At 48.6% G+C, this 21205-nt stretch overlaps 1 protein-coding gene across 1 annotated transcript in view; it reads right to left on the bottom strand.

The window, feature by feature from the left end:
• Positions 1 to 21205, bottom strand: part of FHAD1 (forkhead associated phosphopeptide binding domain 1) — a 125276-nt gene that overhangs the window by 79130 nt on the left and 24941 nt on the right. Inside the window, exon 4 of the mRNA XM_044391403.3 lies at positions 8807 to 9074. Coding sequence (XP_044247338.2) covers positions 8807 to 9074 — 268 coding nt within the window. The remainder of the gene's footprint in view (positions 1 to 8806; positions 9075 to 21205) is intronic.

Here is a 21205-nt window from a genome sequence, read left to right as displayed (position 1 = left end):
GTGCTGATGCGCTTTGGTGTGTCCCTTTCTAGGCTTTTTCCCATTCCCTGTAAGAGCTGGTGACCTTGGGCAGGTCGTTCACTCTCTAAACCTTAGTTATATAACTTACATGTTACAGTCCGTTATAAACGGCACTTTGAGGATTAAATGACTTAGAGGTGTAGAGCAGGGGTTGGCAAACCACCACGGCGCTAGGGACACATCTGGCCTCCCAGCTGTTTTTGTAAGTAAAGTTTTATTGAAACACAGCCACAGTCATTCGTTTGCGTATTATCTATGGCTGCTTTCCAGCTACAAAGGCAGGGTTGAGTAGCTGTGACAGCATAGAGCCCACAGAGCCTAAAATATTTACAGAAAAAGCTTCTCTTTACAGAAGTGTCCCACACCTGAGCACTATATAAACATTAAGCACTAAATGTTAGCGATTTTTTATTGCAATTATATCTTTAAAAAAAATGGATTTCTATTGCAGAGATTTTTTCCCCAGCTTGATTCTTGCTTTTTCACTTGACAATATATCAAAACCATCTTCCCATGTCAGTATTTGTAGCTATGCTGTTTTTTTATAACTAAAAGTTTGTACTTTTTAATCCCCTTCATTATTTATACTGTTCTCTTTTAAGATTTTATTTTTATTTTTTTTTAAGATTTTAGTTATTTATTTGAGAGAGAGAGAGCACGAACTGGGGGGGAGGAAGAGGGAGAGGGAGGCAGAGGGAGAGGGGAAGCAGACTCCCTGATGAGCAGGGAGCCTGATGTGGGTCTTGATCCCAGGACCCTAGGAGCATGACCTGAGCCAAAGACAGATACTTAACCAACTGAGCCACCCAGGTGCCCCAAGATTGTATTTTTAAGTAATCTCTGCATCCAGCGTGAGGCTCAAACCCATGACCCTGAGATCAAGAGTTGCACGCTCCACTGACTGAGCCAGCCGGGCTCCCCTATACTGTATTTTTTTTTTTTAAGATTTTATTTATTTATTTGACAGAGAGAGCGAGCCAGCGAGAAAGGGAACACAGGCAGGAGGAGTGGGAGAGGAAGAAGCAGGCTCCCAGCGGAGGAGCCTGATGTGGAGCTCGATCCCAGGACTCTGGGATCACGCCCTGAGCCGAAGGCAGACGCCCAACGACTGAGCCAGCCAGGCACCCCTATACTGTATTTTTTTTATGGTAGTGTTGCAGTACATTGTACAAATGCGCCAAGCATATTGAACTCAGATCCATTTGATAGACGTTAAGGATTTCCTGGGGTTTTTTTTTTTTTTTTTGCTTATTTTATTTATTTATTTATTTTGCTTATTTCCCCCCAATATCACAAGGGTTGTTCATGACTTTGGGGAGTCCTGGCATTGTTATGTTGGAGGCCCCACTCTGTAACACATGAAACATACCACGATTCACTCACACTAACACTGAATACATTTTTTTGGGGGGGGTGTACAAACTTTTGAAAAGATTTCTATATTTCTGCTTTTGAGATCATTTGGCTCTAAGCGGCATGTTTTAAATTTTCGACTGACAGATTTCTGGGCAATCATTGCACATTCTTGTCTCCTTGTGAAGTGAGAAATTGAACCAATTGTTGTCAAAGGCTATGGAACATTAATGAATGTTAACATTAACAACTGATGAAGTACACACCGTCACATTTGTGGACATTTTCTCATTTATTCCCTTTGATTCCACATTTTTTATTTATGCATTTCAGAGCCAGCGATTTTCTCCCCCAGGTCTCGACCGTGTTTGTGGACTCCACAAGCATGAGTGGACATAGTCAAAGGCCCATGGCGCCTGGCGAATGCGTGGCCTTGCATGTTGGATGCGTGGCTGTGGCCACAGTGTTTCCTGGGCACATGGAAGGAAAGGGGCCTGGGCTCCCAAGCACCCTCCCTGTGTCTGCACCAGGACAGGCTGGGATACACCTCCTTGTGTAGCTGGACCTTGGGTCACATCCCCTCCCTGGCTAACACCTGCCCTCACTTCCGTCTTTTTACAGGGTCTCAGGCCACGTTCTTCTGGGAATGTACTCTTCCACCACGCTGCTCTCACACTCGTCCCACCCACCGCCCACCCTTGCCACTCACTGTCTCCCTTCCACCTGGAATGCTGTTCCCTCCCCTCTGCACTTTGTGAAGGTCACTTGCCTTTTGGTGCTTGGTTTCGAGTGTCACCCCCTCGGGGCCACCTTCCTGATCCCCCAACTAAGTCGGGGCCTTAGAGTTACGAGCCCGTGGGGTACTGGACATCTCTGCTGCCAGTTGCTGTCATGGTTACCATTTTAGAGATGTTGTTCTGCGATCCTTTTGTTAATGTCAGTCTCCTGAACTGAGTGGTGAGTTCTGTGAGGTTGGGGACCATGTCTCAAGTTTGTGCCCCTTAAAATGAATTGATTAATCCCATCTGACAGATGTGTAAACGGACACAAAGAGAGAAAACCTCTGCCCAAGCTCACAGAGCTGGAAAGAGGCCAAGCTTCAGTGTGAACCCCCACCTGTCTCCATCCTGTGATGTGCTCATGGGCAGGGAAAGGTGCTCAGGAGTATTGTCTAAGAACAAAAAGCTCAGGGCCTGGCCCACTCATAACCAATAACTCCTGAAAGGCTTGCTGGCCACCAGTGCCTTCCATATGTAAATGCCGGGGCTCGCAAAATCCCGTGAGGCAGGTGCTGTTACAGCCACGCTGAGAAGCCCAGGTGCAGAGAGACAGAGGCCACGCAGACAGTAAGGGGCAGTCAGGCCGGACCCAGTCGGTCTGGCTCCAGAACCAGTGCACACACCCGCAGGCGGGAGGTCCTCCCCAGTGGTGCACGTGTGAATGAGGCAGTGAGTGAGGAATTTAGGAGCTGGTTCACGGTGACGAACCCATCAACAAGAAGCAATGTTGCATGGACCGTGCCCCATGGAGCGTCTCCCTTCCTGTTGATTGCCAAGGACCGGATTTGGGATTCGCCCGATGGAGTTTTAGCAGCTGCCTGATGAAACCAGTAAAGTGACCCAACTGGCCTGGCTTGCCAGGTGTTGGGGGCTTCCTGGGATGGGGGACTTCAGTTCCAAGGCCAGCAAAGACCCAGGCAAACTGGGACCAGTGGGTCTCCCCAGAAATAGCTGAGGAAAGAAAGCTCCCTACTTACCCACCCAATTGGTTTCCTGTCTCCATGGCGGAGCCCGACAGTGCTGTGGACAGAAAGGGCTTAGGGAAGAGGGTCTGCTGGGTGTGAGGGCCTCAAAGCTCGGACAGCAGGTATGCTCACACCACCCCTGAGCATGGGCCTTCCATGTTTTGTCAGTATTCTGTGTGTGGGGAGCAGGCCCTGGGCCCATGGCCCAAAGCACCAAGATGGTGACTCCCTCTCTCTGTGGAATACTCTTCCTGCTTCTTCCCCAGGAATTCTGGAAGCTGGCTTCGGGTAAGGGAGAGGGGCGCGGGTAAGGGGGAGGGGCAAGGGCAAGGGCGGCGGAACAGAGTAAGGGGCAACAGAAGGGCTTCCTGGAGAATGTCACTGAGCAGGTCTGTCTGATAGAAAACTAAAGAGAGCTACATAAGAGAATTTAAACTTCTCTAGTACTAGTCACGTTAAAAAGGTAAAAAGATGAAACTGATTTTGAAATGTATTTTATCTAACCCAGTACGTTAAAACATTATCCATTCAACATGTAATCAAGACCAAAAAGATGGAGGTGTTTTACGTTTGTCTTCTTTTGGGCACCAAGTCTTTGAAATCCAGGTTCTTTTACACTTAAAGCGCCTCTGGATTTGGAAGTTGCATTTTCAACGGGAAGACTTGATCTGTATTTGGGCTTCACCAAAACTTGCAGTTGAAGAAGCAGATTTGCATCCTCAACACGTTCCAGGGATACTTTAAGCCTTCCAATAACTGAATCAGGTATCGGTTTTGAAATTTAAATTAATGCAAATTAAACATTTCAGTTCCTCTGCCCCTTAGCCGCCTTAGCTCAGTCCGCGTGTGGCTGGTGGCTACCGCATCAGAAAGCACAGGCCTGGAACATTTCTCCTTTTGTTCTCCTTCTTTACTTGATATCTCCTTTCCTGCCAACATCTATAACTGGATTTTTTTTTTTAAAGAATACGGGAGAAGTGAGATTTAAAAAAAAAAAAACAATGATTCTATGGTGCGGGCTTTGATTAAAACATCCAGCCGAATTCTGTGGCACGTTAGTGACTGTCCCAAGGCCTGTGGCTTAGTTTTTCAATATTCAGCAGAGGCTGATGCTATGTCTGTACGATTTGTTTACCTTTCGACCTAGGGGTGGTCCGTTGCCCTCATCAGGAGTCCCCACGCCTGGGGCGGCCAGGCAGCATCACATTGGACAGGCCACAGTCCAGAGGCAGCTATGACACCTGAGGCTTTCCTAATTAGCAAACCGAAGGCCAGAGATGGGTTTTTATTGGTAAAATTGGTGGCCCGTGACCTTGTACGCTCTATGTTAGAAATGGGTTCCCAGTGGTCACATGAAAGAAGGTACTGCCTGTAGGTCAGTTGAAGTACTGGGGAGCCCCTCCTTTGTGCTCTCCAGGAGGGACCTGTGTCCAGTCTTGGTTTAGATCTCTGCCATCTGAGGCCATCTCTGGGGGTAACTCCAGATGCCCCAGTGACCTTGTCCTGGCTGCCCTGAGTGAGCCTTTTCTACCAGGTGACAGCCAGAGCCCTAACAGGACAGACAGCCTGCACTTGATCAAACCTACAGAGCAGGCTGAACGCTCTTGAAGGCATGTTACTGGAAGTCTGCATGGGGTGGAATTCATCTGAGACTTGCTTTCTTTATATCCAGGCAGGCAGGTGCTGGAGCAGTCTCCCCCACCCGCCCCAGACGCCTTTACTGACTCCTGTTACCTTTCAAAGAGAACCCAAGGGCCATGTATGACCAAACTGGCTTAACTCAGTTCAAGATAAACCCTCTAGCTGCCGGATCATTTGGAGGTCCCAGTGGGGAGAATCCTGAGGGAGGGATGGGATGGCTGGGGCAGTGGGATGGCAGAAGTGGGGAACAGAGGTGCTTTAAGGAGTTTCAAGCTACAACTATATACCAAATGGGAGAGAAGTTGCTTCAATATTTTAACAACTGTCTGGCTCTCCTGGAACTTATCAGATAATTATCGGTCCTCACCAGGGACAGCATTGTGGCTTTAGGATTTGGACTGGGTACCTTTCATTGTGTGGTGGTCAGCCTCTAAGAGGGCACCAGTGGTTCTTAACTCCTGGTATTCACACCCTCAGATTGTCCTCTCCAACAGTGGATGGACTTTGCAATGGTCTGCTCAGTGGCCATGATGAAATACCATAGACTGGGCAACTTAAGCAATGGAATGATATTCCTTACAGCCTGGAGGCTAGGAGTCCAAGATCAAGATGCCATTAGGGTTGGTTTCCCCTGAGGCCTCTTCATGGCTTATAGATGGCTACTTTCTTTCTGTGTCTTCACATGGTATTTGCTCCATGTATAGGTATCCCTGGTCAGTTGGTCTATCTGTCTCTCTTTTTCTTCTTACAAGGATCCCTGTGATGTGGTGGCAGGAAGTTTTATAACACATTGCCTGTGGTGATGTGGAAAACAGAGAATATTCCTAATGAACTGGGGATGGAACCCAGGCAGAGTGCCACCTGCCACCTTCCTGGCACTTACTGTGAGCTGCGGGAGGGGAGGGAGGCCAACGGAGGGACTGTTGAACCACAAGGAGCTGGGACTTGATTGGGCTTGAAGATTCCCTGCCTCTCCACATGGCACATGCAATGGAAGACATAGGTTCTGGGCAAAGATCAAGTCCAGAGCACTCTCAGGAAAACATGCTCCGAAGACGAAGCTGTGTGCATGACTGTTATATCCTTTGTCAAGAACACAGAACGATCTGAGCTGGTGTCTCAGGGAATGATTTGGGCAAAGCATAGGGCTTCTAAGAAGTGTTGTCTCTCCCACTCTTGGCAGAAGCCCAGGGCAGAGGAGCAGAGCGCTTGTGTCAAAGGAATATGTGGGCATGGCTTTTGCCTACTAGGCTGAACCCCAATAAGGAACACTACTGGGATGCCTGGGTGGCTCAGTCGGTTAAACGTCTGCCTTCAGCTCGGGTCATGATCCCAGGGTCCTGGGATCGAGTCCCGCATCGGATTCCTTGCTCAGCGAGGAGGCTGCTTCTCCCTCTGCCTGCCACTCTCCCTGCTTGTGCTCTCTCCCTCTCTCTCGCTCTCTGACAAATAAATAAATAAAATCTTTAAAAAAAAAAAAAAGGAACACTACCAATGTGGAGTGAGGGAGGCAGAGACCCACAAAAGAAAAAGAAGCCTATGAACCCCACACGTCTATAGGCAGGTAGCTGGCTACAGAACTATGCAGTTGCAAACATGTGATGCCTTTCATGGAAGAGGTAGGAGGACTCAGAGGGCCGATTCAAGGAACCAGAGAGCAGAGGCGAGAGCCACAGAGGGTCATTTCTGGGCAAGAATAGGTCTAAGTCCTAATCAGGGAACTTCCAACATTTTCCTGGCTGGATTTCAGAATTCCTTTGGGCCAAGGACTCCTGTGTGTTTGTTTTTCCCTTTTGAACAGAAGGCGTGTCCACAGCAGTATGCTCTGTCTGTCCCACCAGTGTACTTTGGGTGTGTGAGGGACAGACGACCCGTCTCTTTAGTCCACAGGTCTTCGGATTGCTGGAAATGGTACTTGAGAAGCTGAATTTAAGGAGCTACACCCAGTGAGCCCCATCTGTACCTGGACTTGATTTAGATGATGAGATTCTGGGATTTAGGCTGATGCTGGAATAGAGTGAGACTTTGGGGGAACTCAGGAGAGGGTGAGGAAGCTGTACAAGTGGGGGGAGGGTGTGAATCATTGAGGACCAGAGGGCAGACTGTGGTAGCCAGTCCCTAGGAGAGGGCTGCCAATAATTCTTGCCTCCTGGTATTCAGGCCCATGGGCCGTCTTCTCCCACACTGGATGGAGCTGACTTGCGTAATGACAGAGTGGCTTCTGACACTTGGTCCTAAGAGACGTTGTCATTTCCATCTTGCTCTCTTGGGTCACTTGCTCAGGAAGAGCCAACTGCTATTCCATGAGGATTCACCAGCAGCTCTCTGGATAGGTCTGTATGGTGAGGACCTGGGGCCTCCTGCCAACAGCCATGTGAGTGCGCCATCTTGGAAGCAGATCCTCTAGCCCCGGTCAAGCCTTCAGATAACCGCAGTCCTGGCCGACAGCTTACCTGCAACCTTCTACGTGACCCTGAGCCCCAGCCACCCTGCTAAGCTGCTCCCAAATTCCTGACCCACAGAAACTGTATCAGATAATACACGTTTGGGGTTGTGTGTGTGTGTGTGTGTGTGTGTGTGTGTGTTTGCTTTAGGCCACTAAGTTTTAGGAGAATGTGTCATGCAGCAATTGATAACTTATATACATGGCATGTTAATTCTACATCAAAAAGACCAAAACTGTTGAACTCTGGTCACTGGTATATATACTAACATATTAAGGGGGAAGACTACAGATGTGTGCAATTTATTTTGAAACACATCAAAAAATAAGATGGATTAATGAATGGGTAGAAGGATGGTTAGACAGATACGCAAGACAGTATAGCAAAATGTTAATGATGGAATTAGGTGGGAGGTTCTGTCACATTCATTTTACTTTGCTGTATGTTTGACAATTTTCATATTTATAAAATGTAGGGGGGAAATGGCTGAGTAATTTCATTTGATGCTGATGGCGCATAAGGGTTCATCTGATGATGATGATGATGATTAAGAAGATGATATAACTGCGTTTCATTTACTCCTCCATTTGTATATTTCACAACAATAACTATTCTTTGAATGGCTGAGGGAGGTGATTAGGTGAATGGTCCTGAGTGACACCAGGAGAGGCTGTGGAGCCACAGAGACACCTGGGGACTCCGAGGGGTCTGGGGCTGGGATGCAGAGGGCAGAGAATGGGATCTTCCACATCACAGGCCTGGAGGAAATCGGAATCATGCCAGGGACTAAGTCAAACCTGTTGGTGAGGCCAAGAGGACAGTGACAGGGAGGAAGTCCCCTCCCCAAATGCCACGAGGCCTTCTAGGGAAGAGGGTGAGCAAAGGAAATTGTGAAGGCTGGTTCCCAAAGTGACCAGGCTGTGAGTGACAGTAACAGTGACTGAGATAACCAGCCTTAAATTTGACTGACAAATGTTAGATTGGACTAAATTGAATATGTCACGTCTGGGAGGTAATTTTCCTCGATAAGCCTCAGCCTCCACTCACCTGTAAAATGGTAATAAAATATTTAAAAACCTCCTAAGGCTGTTGTGGCCAAGGGGGATTTCAGGTGCCAATATTTCTGCACATGTGAGTCAAAGCTGTAAGTTTACAGTCCTGCTACGCATTCACCTATAAGCACACACACACTGACACACACCCACACACTTGCCACAGGGGCACGGACGTGTGCCTGTGTGCAGAGCATGAAGTCTGAATAGGCCCCAAAAAGCCAACAGGGGGTATTGGGTGATGAGGGTGATAAATGATCTTTAACTATTTTCTTACTCTCTGTTTATCCCTGATTTTTTTTTTTTAAGGAGGTTCCCCCCTGGGCTTTTGCCAACACGGGGCTTGAACCCACCACCCTGAGATCAAGACCTAAGCTAAGATCAAGAGTTGGATGCTCAACCGAATGAACCCCCCAGGCGTCCCTACCCCCGATTTTCTCACAATTAACTAGTTCTACTTTTAGAATTGGAGAAAATAAGCATAAACCAAGCCCCACCCTTGAGGCTCTCAGCCCATCCCCAAAGCCACCAGGGGAAGCACGCATGAATACCTTGCTTGATGACGGGAGGCCTGTGAGTGTTATCCACCACAAAGGAGAACATCTTCCCACCAGCACTCACAGGCCGCTTGTGGGAGGCAGGCGGGACCATGGTAGGTCTGGGAAACCCCTGGGACCAGCTCCTCTGCACTGGTGTTGGCCGGATGCCCGGGTGGAAGGGCATCTGTGGTGGTGAGGGTGACTGTTTCGACTGCTGTGTGGCTCGAGGTGGCTGTGGTCTTGGCCAAGGTACCGAGCCACTCATCCAGGGGAAGGAGACCTACAGGGGCAGACAAGAAGGTCAGAGGAGGTTCCGATCTGCTGGAGCTGGTCTCCACTCTTGTCCCAGCCCTATAATTGCTGCCCTAGGGCTCAACTTATAAGTCTCTTCCTCCAGGAAGCCCTCCCAGTCTCTCCCCAAGTTTGGGATGGTGGTCCCCACCATGGGTCACGTTGCACGCTATTGCACCACCATTAATTGGGGGCAGCCTTCATGCCAGGCATCCTGCCAGGAGGTTCACGTGCATTGCCCTATTTAATACACCCAATGCTCTGTCATGAGGCTGGGGCTGAGCAAGACCTCGTGACTTTCCAAGATCAAAGATTTGCAGGTGAGCCTCTGAGCTGGTAGAATGTCACCTCTAAGAGAAGAGGGCTTTTGTCTACCTTGCTCACCCCTTATCCTCAGCACCTAGAATGAGTGCCTGCCACATACAGAGCAGGCCCTCGAATACTGGGTGAAAGAATGAATGAACAAATCACTGAGATTCACACCCAGCTTTCTAGGATCCCCTCCCCCACAGCCCGCTTTCTTCCCATCCACACTGCCCATCTCTTGGGCACTTCTATGCCATCTGTCCTCTGAAGCCGAGCTCTGGCATGGCATGGATCCCCAATGTCTCGTTAACCTTTGATCCTCGACGTCTATCACACCTGATTCTTGGGAGATGCTCCGTAAATATCAACCAAGGGAATGTTTCAGCATCTGACCTGTGGAACATGTCTGCAGCTACTGTCATTGGGAAGCACACCCAACTCCATCTAACCGTGGACAAGCACACGCTGAGAGGGGCTGACACCTGGCTTGTGCCTCGGTTTCATGCCTCAGTGGTGGCTTCTCCCTGTGCCTAGTGGTTAAACAATGACATTGGGGCGGGCTATCATTCATTGCTCTTTCCTTATCCGTCCCTCACAATAGCCCTGTAGGTCTCCTGATTCCTACTGCACAAACTGAGCCTTGGTGAAGCTAAGGAATTGACCCAGGCTCAGGTAGTGATGGGGAGGGAACTGGGATCGAGGCCTGATGACTCCTGTCTCTGTCGCTATCTCAACCCTAACTCCCTTCTCTTGGCAGAAAAAACACACTAAGTTCAAATGTTTGTCACCTGTGTAGGGCCACACATCTATTCCCCCCAGCTCACATTTATCCCGTAGACTGGAGAGAATATGAGCTCAGAAGCACATAAAGAGAAACAGACACTTCCAAAATATGAGCCCCAGCTTACAGAGCTTTGCTTGGATTTTATTCAAGAGGAAGGTTCTCCGCTCACTCAGGCTCCTGAACCAAGCTTTCAACTCCAGTCTTTCCCCAGCAAGTTAAGGATCCTGTGCGTTCCCTCTGGAGACTCTCTCTTGGAGTCGGTGAGAACAGCGTTCAGGGAAATCAAGCTCCAACTGCCTGGAGACATCTGGCCCAGCATTCCTAAGGCTACTGGCCCACTTTACATCTGCTTAGGGAACGCACTTGGCAGGGTACCGGGACTCTGTTACCTTCCGTGCAGTTTCGAATTTCTCTCTGCCGTCAACACCTTAGTCTCTCCATCTGTGCCTTCCTCCTGTCTTCACTCTCCGCGGCTGAGGTGTCCTGCCCTGCACTGACTTCTCCATCCATCCTGTCCCTTCCCTTCCCCACCTCTTGCCTCAGTCATTCCTACAACCTTTTCCTTTCAGTTTAATAAATATTTATTGAACGAATGGGCTAAAGGTGACAAAGGGTAAATTGTTACGTGGTTGACCCCCAGCCTGCTGGAAAACAAGTCTAGTGGTTACTGGTAGCGGCGGAGGAACTCTCTTTCGTGCTGGGGTCCTCAGGTAACCTGCTCACCACTAAACTGCGAGGGTGCCGGCAGCAGTGAACACGGCGGAGGTCTCCCGGGCTCCGCTTCGCTGGTGCTCAGGCCAGAACCCACTCAGGTCTCTTGGAGACTCTGGGGGGAATCTCCTGCCCAATCGCTGAGCTCCTTGTTTTGGGTGGGGCTACACACTCAGCCAATCACATCCCCCAGTCAACGTGATTGGTTCAGTAGTGGGGCATGTGATCCAATCAGAGCCAAGGAGACCCAGGGAGCTGAGGCTGGAAGCCAGGATCTGGAAAGACCTCCCAGACTGGAGAATGTAGTCTCCCCCATGAGGGAGTGGGGCCCAGGCACGGAGAGATGGAAGCTGTTGGTATTTTAATCTGGTAAATCACACATAACATAAAATTTGCCATCTTAACCATTTTTAAGTGCAGGGTCTAGGAGTGTTAAGGACACTCACGTTGCTGGGAGACAGATCCTCAGAAAGCTTCCATCTCGCAAAACTGAAACTCTGTCCCCATTAAACACCATCCCCCCTCCCCACTCCCTGGCACCCACCAGTCCACTTTCTGTCTCTATGAATTTGACTCTCTAGGTACGTCAGGTAAATGGAATCACACAGCATTTGTCTTTTGGTGACTGGCTCATTTCACTGAGCAGCGGGTCCTCAAGGTTCATCCACGTTGTAGCACGTGTCAGAATTCCCTTCCTTTTTGTATACATCACACATTTTGCTTATCCATTAAGTGTCAACGGGCACTTGGATTGTTTCCACTCTGGCTATTGTGACCACGCTGCTGTGAAAATGGACGTGCACACGGGGAAGCTGGCTGTGAGCCCTGGCTTGGGTGGTGCCCTGAGCCACTCAGCCCCGGGAGGCCAGCTAGAGCAGCACAGAGCCCTAACGGTAGGGTCTCTAATGGGGGAGGGGCCAGGGACACGTAAATGCAGCAAAGACTCCAATCAGCTTTTTTGGGTTCAAAAATCAAACTATAAAGCTTTTTGTTTTCTTTCTCAAGCTTGTTGACTGCGATGGCTTTAGTTGGAAGGTCGGAGCTGATTTTGTCTGGTTTGCCTGCTCGCTCTATAATAAGCCAGGTCAAGGTTTTCTCAGAAATTGCTGCCGGTAACTACAAGGAAACAGGCAGGGGTAAAGCAAACACAAGAAAAAGACTCACATTAAAACCTGGTGCTGGGCTGTGCTCACATTAGAATGTACACAGAGCCTGGGGTCAAGGTCAGTTATCAACAAGTCTGGTTTTAGAAACTTTAGTTTAAAAATACATGCTAATGCCTTTTCTCGTTCTTTTCCCCTGCCTTTTCTCTGACCATATGGCATATTGCATGTTTTTTGTTTTGTTTTTGAGGGAGCATATGTGATGTTCCTGATTTCTTCCACACTATCTTTAAAATAGCAGGTTGTCAACCACCTAGATTACCCATGACACACCTATTACTGAATTTTATCAGCTTGAACAAACGCCTGTCAATGATTTACTCAAGAAAACATAATACATTTTTTTCAGATTATCTACTTGTTCTTTGTGTTATCTTTCCAATATGTGCTTCTGGCTCTGTAAAAGGTGCAGGCTGAATGGGACACCCTAAAATAATCAAGGTAGTTTGCATATAGGGTGCCTACAGGACACACACATTCTGCCAGGACTCCCTGGAAGCTGGGTAGAAGAGTGAAGTAGACCTTGCCCTTGGAGAGCCCGTCACCAGCTCTGCCGTTGGTAATTGCTGATACTTCTAGGGCTATGAGCTACCATGTCAAGAAGGCACACATGTGCTGGAGACTGTGCTGTGCACTGAACATATGTGTTTTCATCTAATCGCCAGGATACTCTTGGAGGTGGAGAGGCATTTTTACCCCCATGTTGTGGATAAGAAAGTGCAGCTCAGAGAGGTTAAGTGACTTGCCCAAGGTCCCACAGCCAGGAAGCAGTGATGCTGTCTGACTCGAATACCTGTGCTCTCAGAGCTCTGAGGTTATTTGAAGTCATGATTTTATACCTGCTTTCTGTACTCACAGAAGGGTCTTAAATGATTGGTTAGTGGGGAATAGATTTTCTGAGTTACAAAAAAGAAAATAAGAAAGAAACGGTGTGAAGAACCACAAGAGGTAGCATGGGCTACTTGGAAACAGGATTTTCTAGGAACACCGACAACTCTCTTATGGAAGTGTCATTCATACGTTACACGCCACACGCTGGACGCGGCTCCCCAGCCTCCACCCAGGGAGGACCGGGGCATGTCCTCTGTACCAGAGGTGTGCTGGGGCCAGCCGCTGCCGGTTCATGAGAGCCAGTTACTACGTGCCCAGGAATTTCTTGAGCTGGTTGATAAACACAGCCATTAATAAAAATCAAATTATACAAACATACAATTAAATGATATTAGAAACAAAGGTAAAAGATAGCTAAAACTCACCCTTCCTAATTATTTTACTATATTTTATTATTATCCGTACTCTTGAGGTTATTTGACTCTACGTATGTGTGTAATACTGCTCGTCTCTCTGCATCTCTGTATTCAGTAATGTCTCACTGGTCACTTGACATTGGCCTTGGCGGAAGTATTTACACCCCAGAAATCAGGGAACACTGTAAATCAAAGCTCGATCTTTTTTGTTTTGCTGATCGTCTACACGTAAGGAAGGTCTGGAGAAAATGTTAACAGTATAAATTATACAAAAGCATGTTGTGTCTAGAGCCATTAGATTACGAGTAGCATGTAAAACTGACGAAATAGTTCTTCAGGAAGTATTCGAAATCTATTCTCTGGCACAGCAAAGAGGTCATTGATAAACACGTGAAGACCCAGCATACATCTTCCTTGTTTCACTTTTGTCTTACTCGGGGATGCAAACAAGGATATCCACCCACGTTCAGGTTGGGAACCCGCTTTCTCGTCAGTCGTGAAGGTAAGTTGGCTGCGGGTGTGAGCATTCAGCCAGTCAGTGAAAGTGCTCTGTGAGTCGACTGGCTGTACGCAGCTTACGATAAAGAGCAGTGTATATTTTGTTATTATCTGTAGAGAATGTTACACATTCTTTCCATCAGTAAACTTTATGCTCTATACGCATACTTCACTTTTTCCAGAGAGCCGCTGGGAAGCATTTTCCAGCGAAGCATGGCTGTGCCCAGCACCCCGCACCGTGCCTGGGATTCTGGGGGTGGGGCGGGGAAAATACACTACAAGCCTGGCACATCTTGTAATTGCAGAAACTAAGGAGATCCTCCAAAGTCAAGGGTGGGGACCTGTCAAGGGACACCAACCAACCTCAAAGAGCCCGCAGTGGCCAAGCCTGGAGTTATTCGAGCAACAAGACAGACGATGTAGGACTGGACCATCACCCAAAGTATACACTTTGTTCATGTATATAACCAGTTCACACTGATATAAATACATGATTCAGGAAATACATAAATAGGAAAGAAGAGACAAACTTCCTTACAGAAGGATTTAGCATATGTAGATAGGCCCCCTCCTGGGAGGTGGAGCTTAATTCCCACTGTCTGCCCCTTCCTGTGGGGGTGGGCTATGCTTATGACCCGCTTCCAGACACTAGAGTATGAAAGGGGAAAAGTAGTAACTTTCTAGTGGAGAAACCTGGCAAAGACCAGCTTAGCCAAGTGAAGAAGTTAACATCCCCAGGGATGTCATGTGAATATTGGGTCCCCCCTGATACGTGACAAGGACACTCCATCTTTGTGGCATGTTTTCCGAAAACCATAACCCCAGTCGAATAAAAGAAAACGATCAGGCAAATCAGATATGAACACAATCCAATCCAATCAAGTATCCTGGAAAATGACACCTGGTCAGTACTCCTTAAGACCCTCGAGGTCATGAAAGACAGACCAAGAAACTGTCACAGACCAGAGGAGGTTAAGAAGACATAGTGACAAAAGGCAGCGTGGTGTCCTGTGTTGGGTCCTGGAGCCTGAAGTTCAGGTAATAATCATGGGCCAATGTTGGTGTCTTGGTTTAGAAGACTGTACTGTGGTAATGTAAAATGCTTAAAATGGGGGAAGTGGAGGGAGAGGTATACAAGAACTCTCTGTACTATCATTACAACTTTTACATAAATCTAGAAATTATTCCAAAAGGAAAACGTTATTTACTTAAGGGGGGAAAGAAGCTTTGAGTTACCAGGAGAAAACTACAAAATCCTTATGTAACTACTAATGTAGCTTAATGATGGGAGAGTTCTCTGGGACTGCTTCCAGCCCCAGAAGTTTGCTAAGTAAAGTTTGCTAAACTTTACTCTTGTAGCTACACAACTGTAATGGCTGGAAGGGGTGAAGGTGACCACAGCAAGGAGGCTCACGGGATAGACCAGAAAATACAGACATTAGCGCAAACAGCCAGCAGGGGGCGCTATTTGGCACCGGTGCCAACCGCTTTCTCTACCTCAGTAGCTCCCGGGGTGTTGCACTAACTCCAAGCGGGGTAATAATTCTAAGTCCCCCCAAAAAGGAGAAATTGTGTCCAAGATTTTCAGTGTGAGAAATCAGGAATATATATTTGGAACAGGGACCTGACACGTTATATATAAATTTTGGAGTTTCAGAAAGGAGATCTGTTTGAGGGGTTCAGAAGAGTCGTTCATTTGGATTTTTACCAGCTGGGTTAACAAGGAGATCTGGCCCATCGAATTTCCCCATTGTCTGTAAGTCTACCAGCCTAGAGTTTTCCCTTAGAAGTTCTAATTGGCTTCCTGGTCAGTCCACAAAACGGGAAATAGAGCCTAATGAGAAAACACCCAGATTTTTGCAAATAGCCTTTTCTACCCCTAGATGAAGTCTACTTCAGGTCATTCTTGCCAGATTGAGAGACTGAAGGGATGAAAGAATGAATGCTTTCCCACTAAGTTAGGAAAAGAGAAGCAGCAACGTGGTTCTCCTGTGATCCCAGACTGTGAGCTGCCAGATGACACTGCAAGCAGCCCCGGTGGGTCCCTTGGTTCCTGCGCTGGGTTGTTTTGCCAAGGAGCTAAGGCTTCACCTGTGCTCTTCCCTCTGCATCCCCGCCCTGCCCTCCGATGTCATCTGGGAGGCCTGTGGACGTCTGATGACAACACAGACCTCAAGGGTCCTTCTGTGTGAGTTTTTGCTGAGGACACCTACCTGAGGCCGTGTGCTGCCAGGCCCTCCACTCCACTGGCCTCAGAAAATCTCTGACCAGAAACGCCTGGTCTCAGGGTGCCTCATCACGGCAGTAGGTCCCCACAGGAGTCGTAAAAGCACAACTACGTGATCAGGTTGGGGATGACAGACTTGCCTAGCAGAAGGTCTGTTCTGAAGAGCTCTCTGGTCCATTTGGTCGCTGGCCCCTCAGGCCTGGGTACAGGCAAAGCCGTATCTGCTCAAGAATGGAATCTGTGCAAAGGCACCATGGAGACGGAAATGCCACCCTTCCCAAGGATGCACCAACAAGCCCCTGACTCCAGGCGCTTCTCATCACACCCATTCACCAGAGGGGAGGAACAGACGACTCTGCTTCCTTGGGGATTGGCTTGGGACTTTTGGAAAAGTGGATGATGTCTCCTTTTCTTCCCTCTTCCCCTAAATTCCTACTCTCAATCCTGTTAGGAAGGTTCGGGTGAGGCAGTGGGAATGTTTTCTAATGTCGTGCACATCTGGGGTTTCTTTGTTTGTTTTGCCTACCCTGCATCCATTTCTGCATCTTCTGGATGAGCACCTGAACTTTTGTGGAGCAGACAGCTTCCTCCCTCCCGCCCCCCAGTTTTGAGTCCATATAATTATGGTGGGTTGGTCCCTTCTGCTCCAGGGGAGAGACCATGACCCAGGCCTGGCAATCAGAGCATTCCATGTCTCTGGCCTCAGTGATAGGTTCAGGGATAGGCACATGGTCCAAGTCAAAGCTAATTAAGAAATTTCTTCTCTTCTTGGAGCTGCTAAATTTGGAGGGTGCTGGGGCTACTGGTGGCCATCTCACTACAGGTAAGGCAAGGGACTGCCTGAGATTTTGAAGCTAACAGAGATAAGACAGATTCCTGACCATTGTTTGGGCACCCGGATCCAGCTGTGCCTGAAGCTGGTACTTTTGGCCTTTGAAGTTACATGAGCTCCTCCCCTCCCCCCCGCCTTAGGCTAGTTTGAGTTGGGTTTCTAACCCTTGCAAACAATAAAATTTCCTAGAAAATATGCTTATTGAGACTTTAGCACAAGCATCAGGATGTAGTCAGAATGAGAGGTGTTAGGCAGGTTATGATATACTCAAATACAACCCGCCAAACTGTAAACATGCACCACATTTATCTTTTAACTTGTAAAAGTAAAGCAGCGGCCCAGAGAAGAAGTGATTTAAGACCAAGGAACCAACCATAAGACCAGTGGTGAAACGTTATACAGAGAAACTTTGAACAAATAAACAGTTCTCTAGCTGCAACAGACTTCAGACTACGAATCTCAAATATCCTTTTCAAAAGTCATACGAGGAAGAACATTCCAAAGTTTTAAAAGAGAACTTTCCAACTGAAAAAAACAGTAGAATGTATGATATGCATCTGTTGTGTATATATTAACGCCTAGCCAATTTATCAGACATATCGCAGTGATTACGACATGTGCAAATGCATATATATATATATATATATGTATCTACATATTTAGAACCACGTATTTCCAGCTTTTTCACAAGAGATGTGGTGAAAAGACTGTTCAAATCTATTTTTTTAGCTTGCCTATTTTTTCTTATTCCTCAGTTAACCAAGTAAAAGCAAGTAAGCAGCACAGGTCCTGGAACACGGTAGGGCTCGGGCTGGGCCAGCTCCCTCTCCCTGTCCTCACCTGTCCTCACCTCCATTTTCAGCTCTTCTTTCAGAAAACTAAGTAAAAGAGGAGAGTGGGTGGCGCGTGGGGTTATAACAGAGGCTGGTCAATGTTTTCTGCAGAGCTAGACAGTAGATGTTTCCAGCTTCGCGTGCCGTAGGCTCCGCCCAGCTACCTGAGCCGCCGAAGCAGGAGAGCAGACGGAGGCCATACCTACGTGAAACAGGACGGCTGGCTTCCCATAAAACTTTATTTACAAACATGGGCGACGGCCCGGATTTGGCCTGTGGGCTGTAGTGTGCCAGCCGCTGGGTAGGAGCATGGGACTCGGCATCACACGGAATCGGGTGCTGCTCCCTCTTTGTCCGTGAGTCCGTGGGAACTTGACCAATGTGCTCCTTTTGGGCCTTGTCTGAAAAATCAGGATGGTAACAGCTGCTTCTCAGCTGGTGAGAAGGGAATGAGATGGTGCACAGACCACGCTTAGAGGACTTCTGGTATGTGATACGCGCGCTGGACCTTAGCCAGCAGACAGGACTGTCATCAGCAAAGAGCAAAAAGAAAGGGCGTGACCGGATTTGCCCTGGAGCCGCCGCAGTAGCCCCGGGGAAAAAGCTAGCGGAGGCAAATAAGCGCAGTAGCGTTTTCTTCTACTGTTGGTGGCTTTTGTTTTTACTGCCATGAAAAACCTTCCCCATCAGCAGGTGCAACTGAAGTTAGCCTGGGGCCCCCAGGACATGCCTTGACCGCCCGCAGTGAAGGACCTGCCTGAGTTCTCACAGCACCATGGGGCTCCAGGTCCCCCCCACCCCGTTAGGAAAAGCCTCTAGACGCCCAGGGACTCGGGAGAGCGGCCTTGCAATCCCAGCGTTGGCTGTAACCAGTACAGAACCTTGAGGAAGTCGCAGGAGATTTTGAGCGCCATTTCCTCAACGATAGGGTGGTCCCAATGACCTCTCCAGAAACTCTGAGGGGAGAAGGCGGACCTGTGATTAATGCGTATCTGCTTGGCAGAAACTGGAAACTAAAGCTTAGAGAGGTGACATAGGTTGTAGCTGGAATTTGAACCTGGGTCTATCGAACTCTAAAGCATTTGCTTTCTTCACTGTATCTGCAAAGCTTCGCCATCGCAGCGGTGAGCAGCAAGGGGTGCGGGGCGGACAGAACTGCTCTTTGTGTCGGGTAGGATGTCATGGCGTTGTAGGAAGGATGAAGGACATATCCAGGTCCCTTGGGAGAGTGCGGCTGGACTGCGAGCAGGGCCCAGCAGCTAAAGGGAAGGGTACTCATGTTTACCTCTGTGGGGCCCCCCGCTGGCCCCTGTGGGCAAGGTTAACCCGGAGCCCGATCTGGGGTAGTTGCTGGTGGGGCCATGCACGGGGCGAGGAAAACTGCTGCCAAGGGCTGTCAACCCGTTCATGAAACCCCTCTACACATCACTTGGGGTGCCCGGCTTCCTTTCTTCCTTCTGGGCATTTCCATTAGACTTGCCATATTTCAGAACAGAGAAAGATACGATTTATAGATTTGGGCGAGGTGGGTTTCCTTGCCCAGCTGCTTTATCAGAACACCACCACCATGAATAGGACAGCTTGTTTCCACACCTCCCTTCCCGGAGACCAGAAAGCACTCAAAAAGGCAACCACAGACAAAACCCACAATATGGCGGACACATCCGGCTGTGTGACTTCTATTGCCCACGCCTGGTGCTGAAGCAGAAACTCTGTTATTACTTACCTGGTTGCTTTGGGGCATTGCAAATGGCCCTGCAGGTCATGTCCTGCATAGCTGGGGGGTGGGGGGTGGTGCCCTCCACACGGACTCTAATGTGAATGGGGACCCTGGAGTTGTGCAACATGGCGGCCCTAGGTTAGACTTTGGCGAAAGAGCTGTGATTTACAAAGCATATTCCCGGATATATCCCCGGGGCAGGTGCCAATGTATTTTGTCAACCAAGAGGGCTTTGGGGGTATATTTTTTCATCTTGGATGTCATCCCCCAGGTAATTTATATGCACATGGTTGGGGAGGTCTTGGAGGTTTCCTGTTTAAAGGAACATTCCGAGAGGAATGCTTGTTTGCTTGATTCTAAAGCTGAGAGTTACCATGAGCTTGTCAGAGGGGCCGGACACAGGGCCAAGCGATTTACACACATTATGCGCTTAATGCCACAGTCACTTCATGCGGTACTCCAACTTTCCAGCAGTGGGAACGGAGCTGTGAGAGCGAGGTGACCTGTGCACAAGCCCACAGCATAAGCACGGGGCTGGGACTGTGCTCGAGGCAGCCTGACCAGGACGCACACTTCCCACCGTGACATCTGCTAACACAGGTGGCTCCCTGACCTCCCACCACCCTCCACCCCCATCCCCAAGACAAGGCTGTCACATCCCTTCCGACTGGGTATGGTCACACAGAGCCTGCAACAAATGTTTTCCTTTGGGAACTCTTTGTCAGGAAGGGAATAGCTCTGGCCAAGTCCAACCCTTTTGATTTCATGACGATCCTCCTTGAGAACTCTACCTCAGGGAGAAACACCTGGGAGCCAAAAAACCAGTCAGAAACAAGAGCATGCAGCAATCAAGATGGCCACATATTTCTTAGAAAAGCTGGACCTCAAAGTATTTAATGAGAGATGCCCTTCATTACCTCCTCTGTCTGCTCCCTCCCTCCCTCCCTCCCTCCCTCCCTCCCTCCCTCCCTTCCTCCCTCCTTCCCTTCCCTTCCCTTCCTCCCTTCCCTCCTTCCAGTCCACGAGGCTGCCCTCACTCAGGCCCTGCAGCGAACCCCTCCATTAATAACAGCTCAGAGGATGGTTGCAGGAAAGTCCCTCAATGTAGGAATGCCCTGAGCAGACAGCACGTTTGGGACGATGGAGGAGGGGAGAGTCCTGCGGGGGAAGGTGGCTCCCTGGGAAAGTTTAGGCTGCTGTAAGCGCCCTGGGCACAGGCCAGGGGAACATTTGTGCAGCTGCTTGCAGTCATGTAGGGGAATGAAGCGGGATGCAAATGCTTGTAGAAATAAGAATTTTAAAAATATGTGTATGTTCAAGTGACCACAAAAGTGTGCTTTGTTCTCTTTGAAAACCAGTCAGCGATCCTGCTCTAGCTGGCATTAGATGAAAGGTTTTCTTCCCTCTGCTCCCCACAAGTGGGGATAGAGATTAATTCTGCATTGCCCAGCTGTGTGACGCTGGGGAAGTTACTTAACCTCTCTGAGTTTTGGATTTCTTGTCTGTAAGATGGAGACAGGAGAACCCATCTCATAGGTTATTGTAGGTGTTAAATAAGGGAGAGCAGGCAAACTGCTTAGCACAGCGTCGTCCGTATCCACGACTCCTGCTACTCCACAGATTTCTCTTTTTACAAAGCGTCCTCGTCTTTTCTAGTCAAGGTTCGAGGTCTTCCTCACTGTTTCTTACACTTACCTGATATCAGAAGCACCTCGTGAAATGAGGTACCCCTTCCCTACCTATACACCTGTGTGCATGACACCCTTATTCACAACAGCCAAAAGCTGGAAACAGTCATC

This window comes from Ursus arctos, unplaced genomic scaffold (genome assembly GCF_023065955.2).
Source record: "Ursus arctos isolate Adak ecotype North America unplaced genomic scaffold, UrsArc2.0 scaffold_32, whole genome shotgun sequence".
NCBI classification, from domain to species: Eukaryota; Metazoa; Chordata; class Mammalia; order Carnivora; family Ursidae; genus Ursus; species Ursus arctos.
This window is presented reverse-complemented; position numbering and strand designations above follow the sequence as displayed.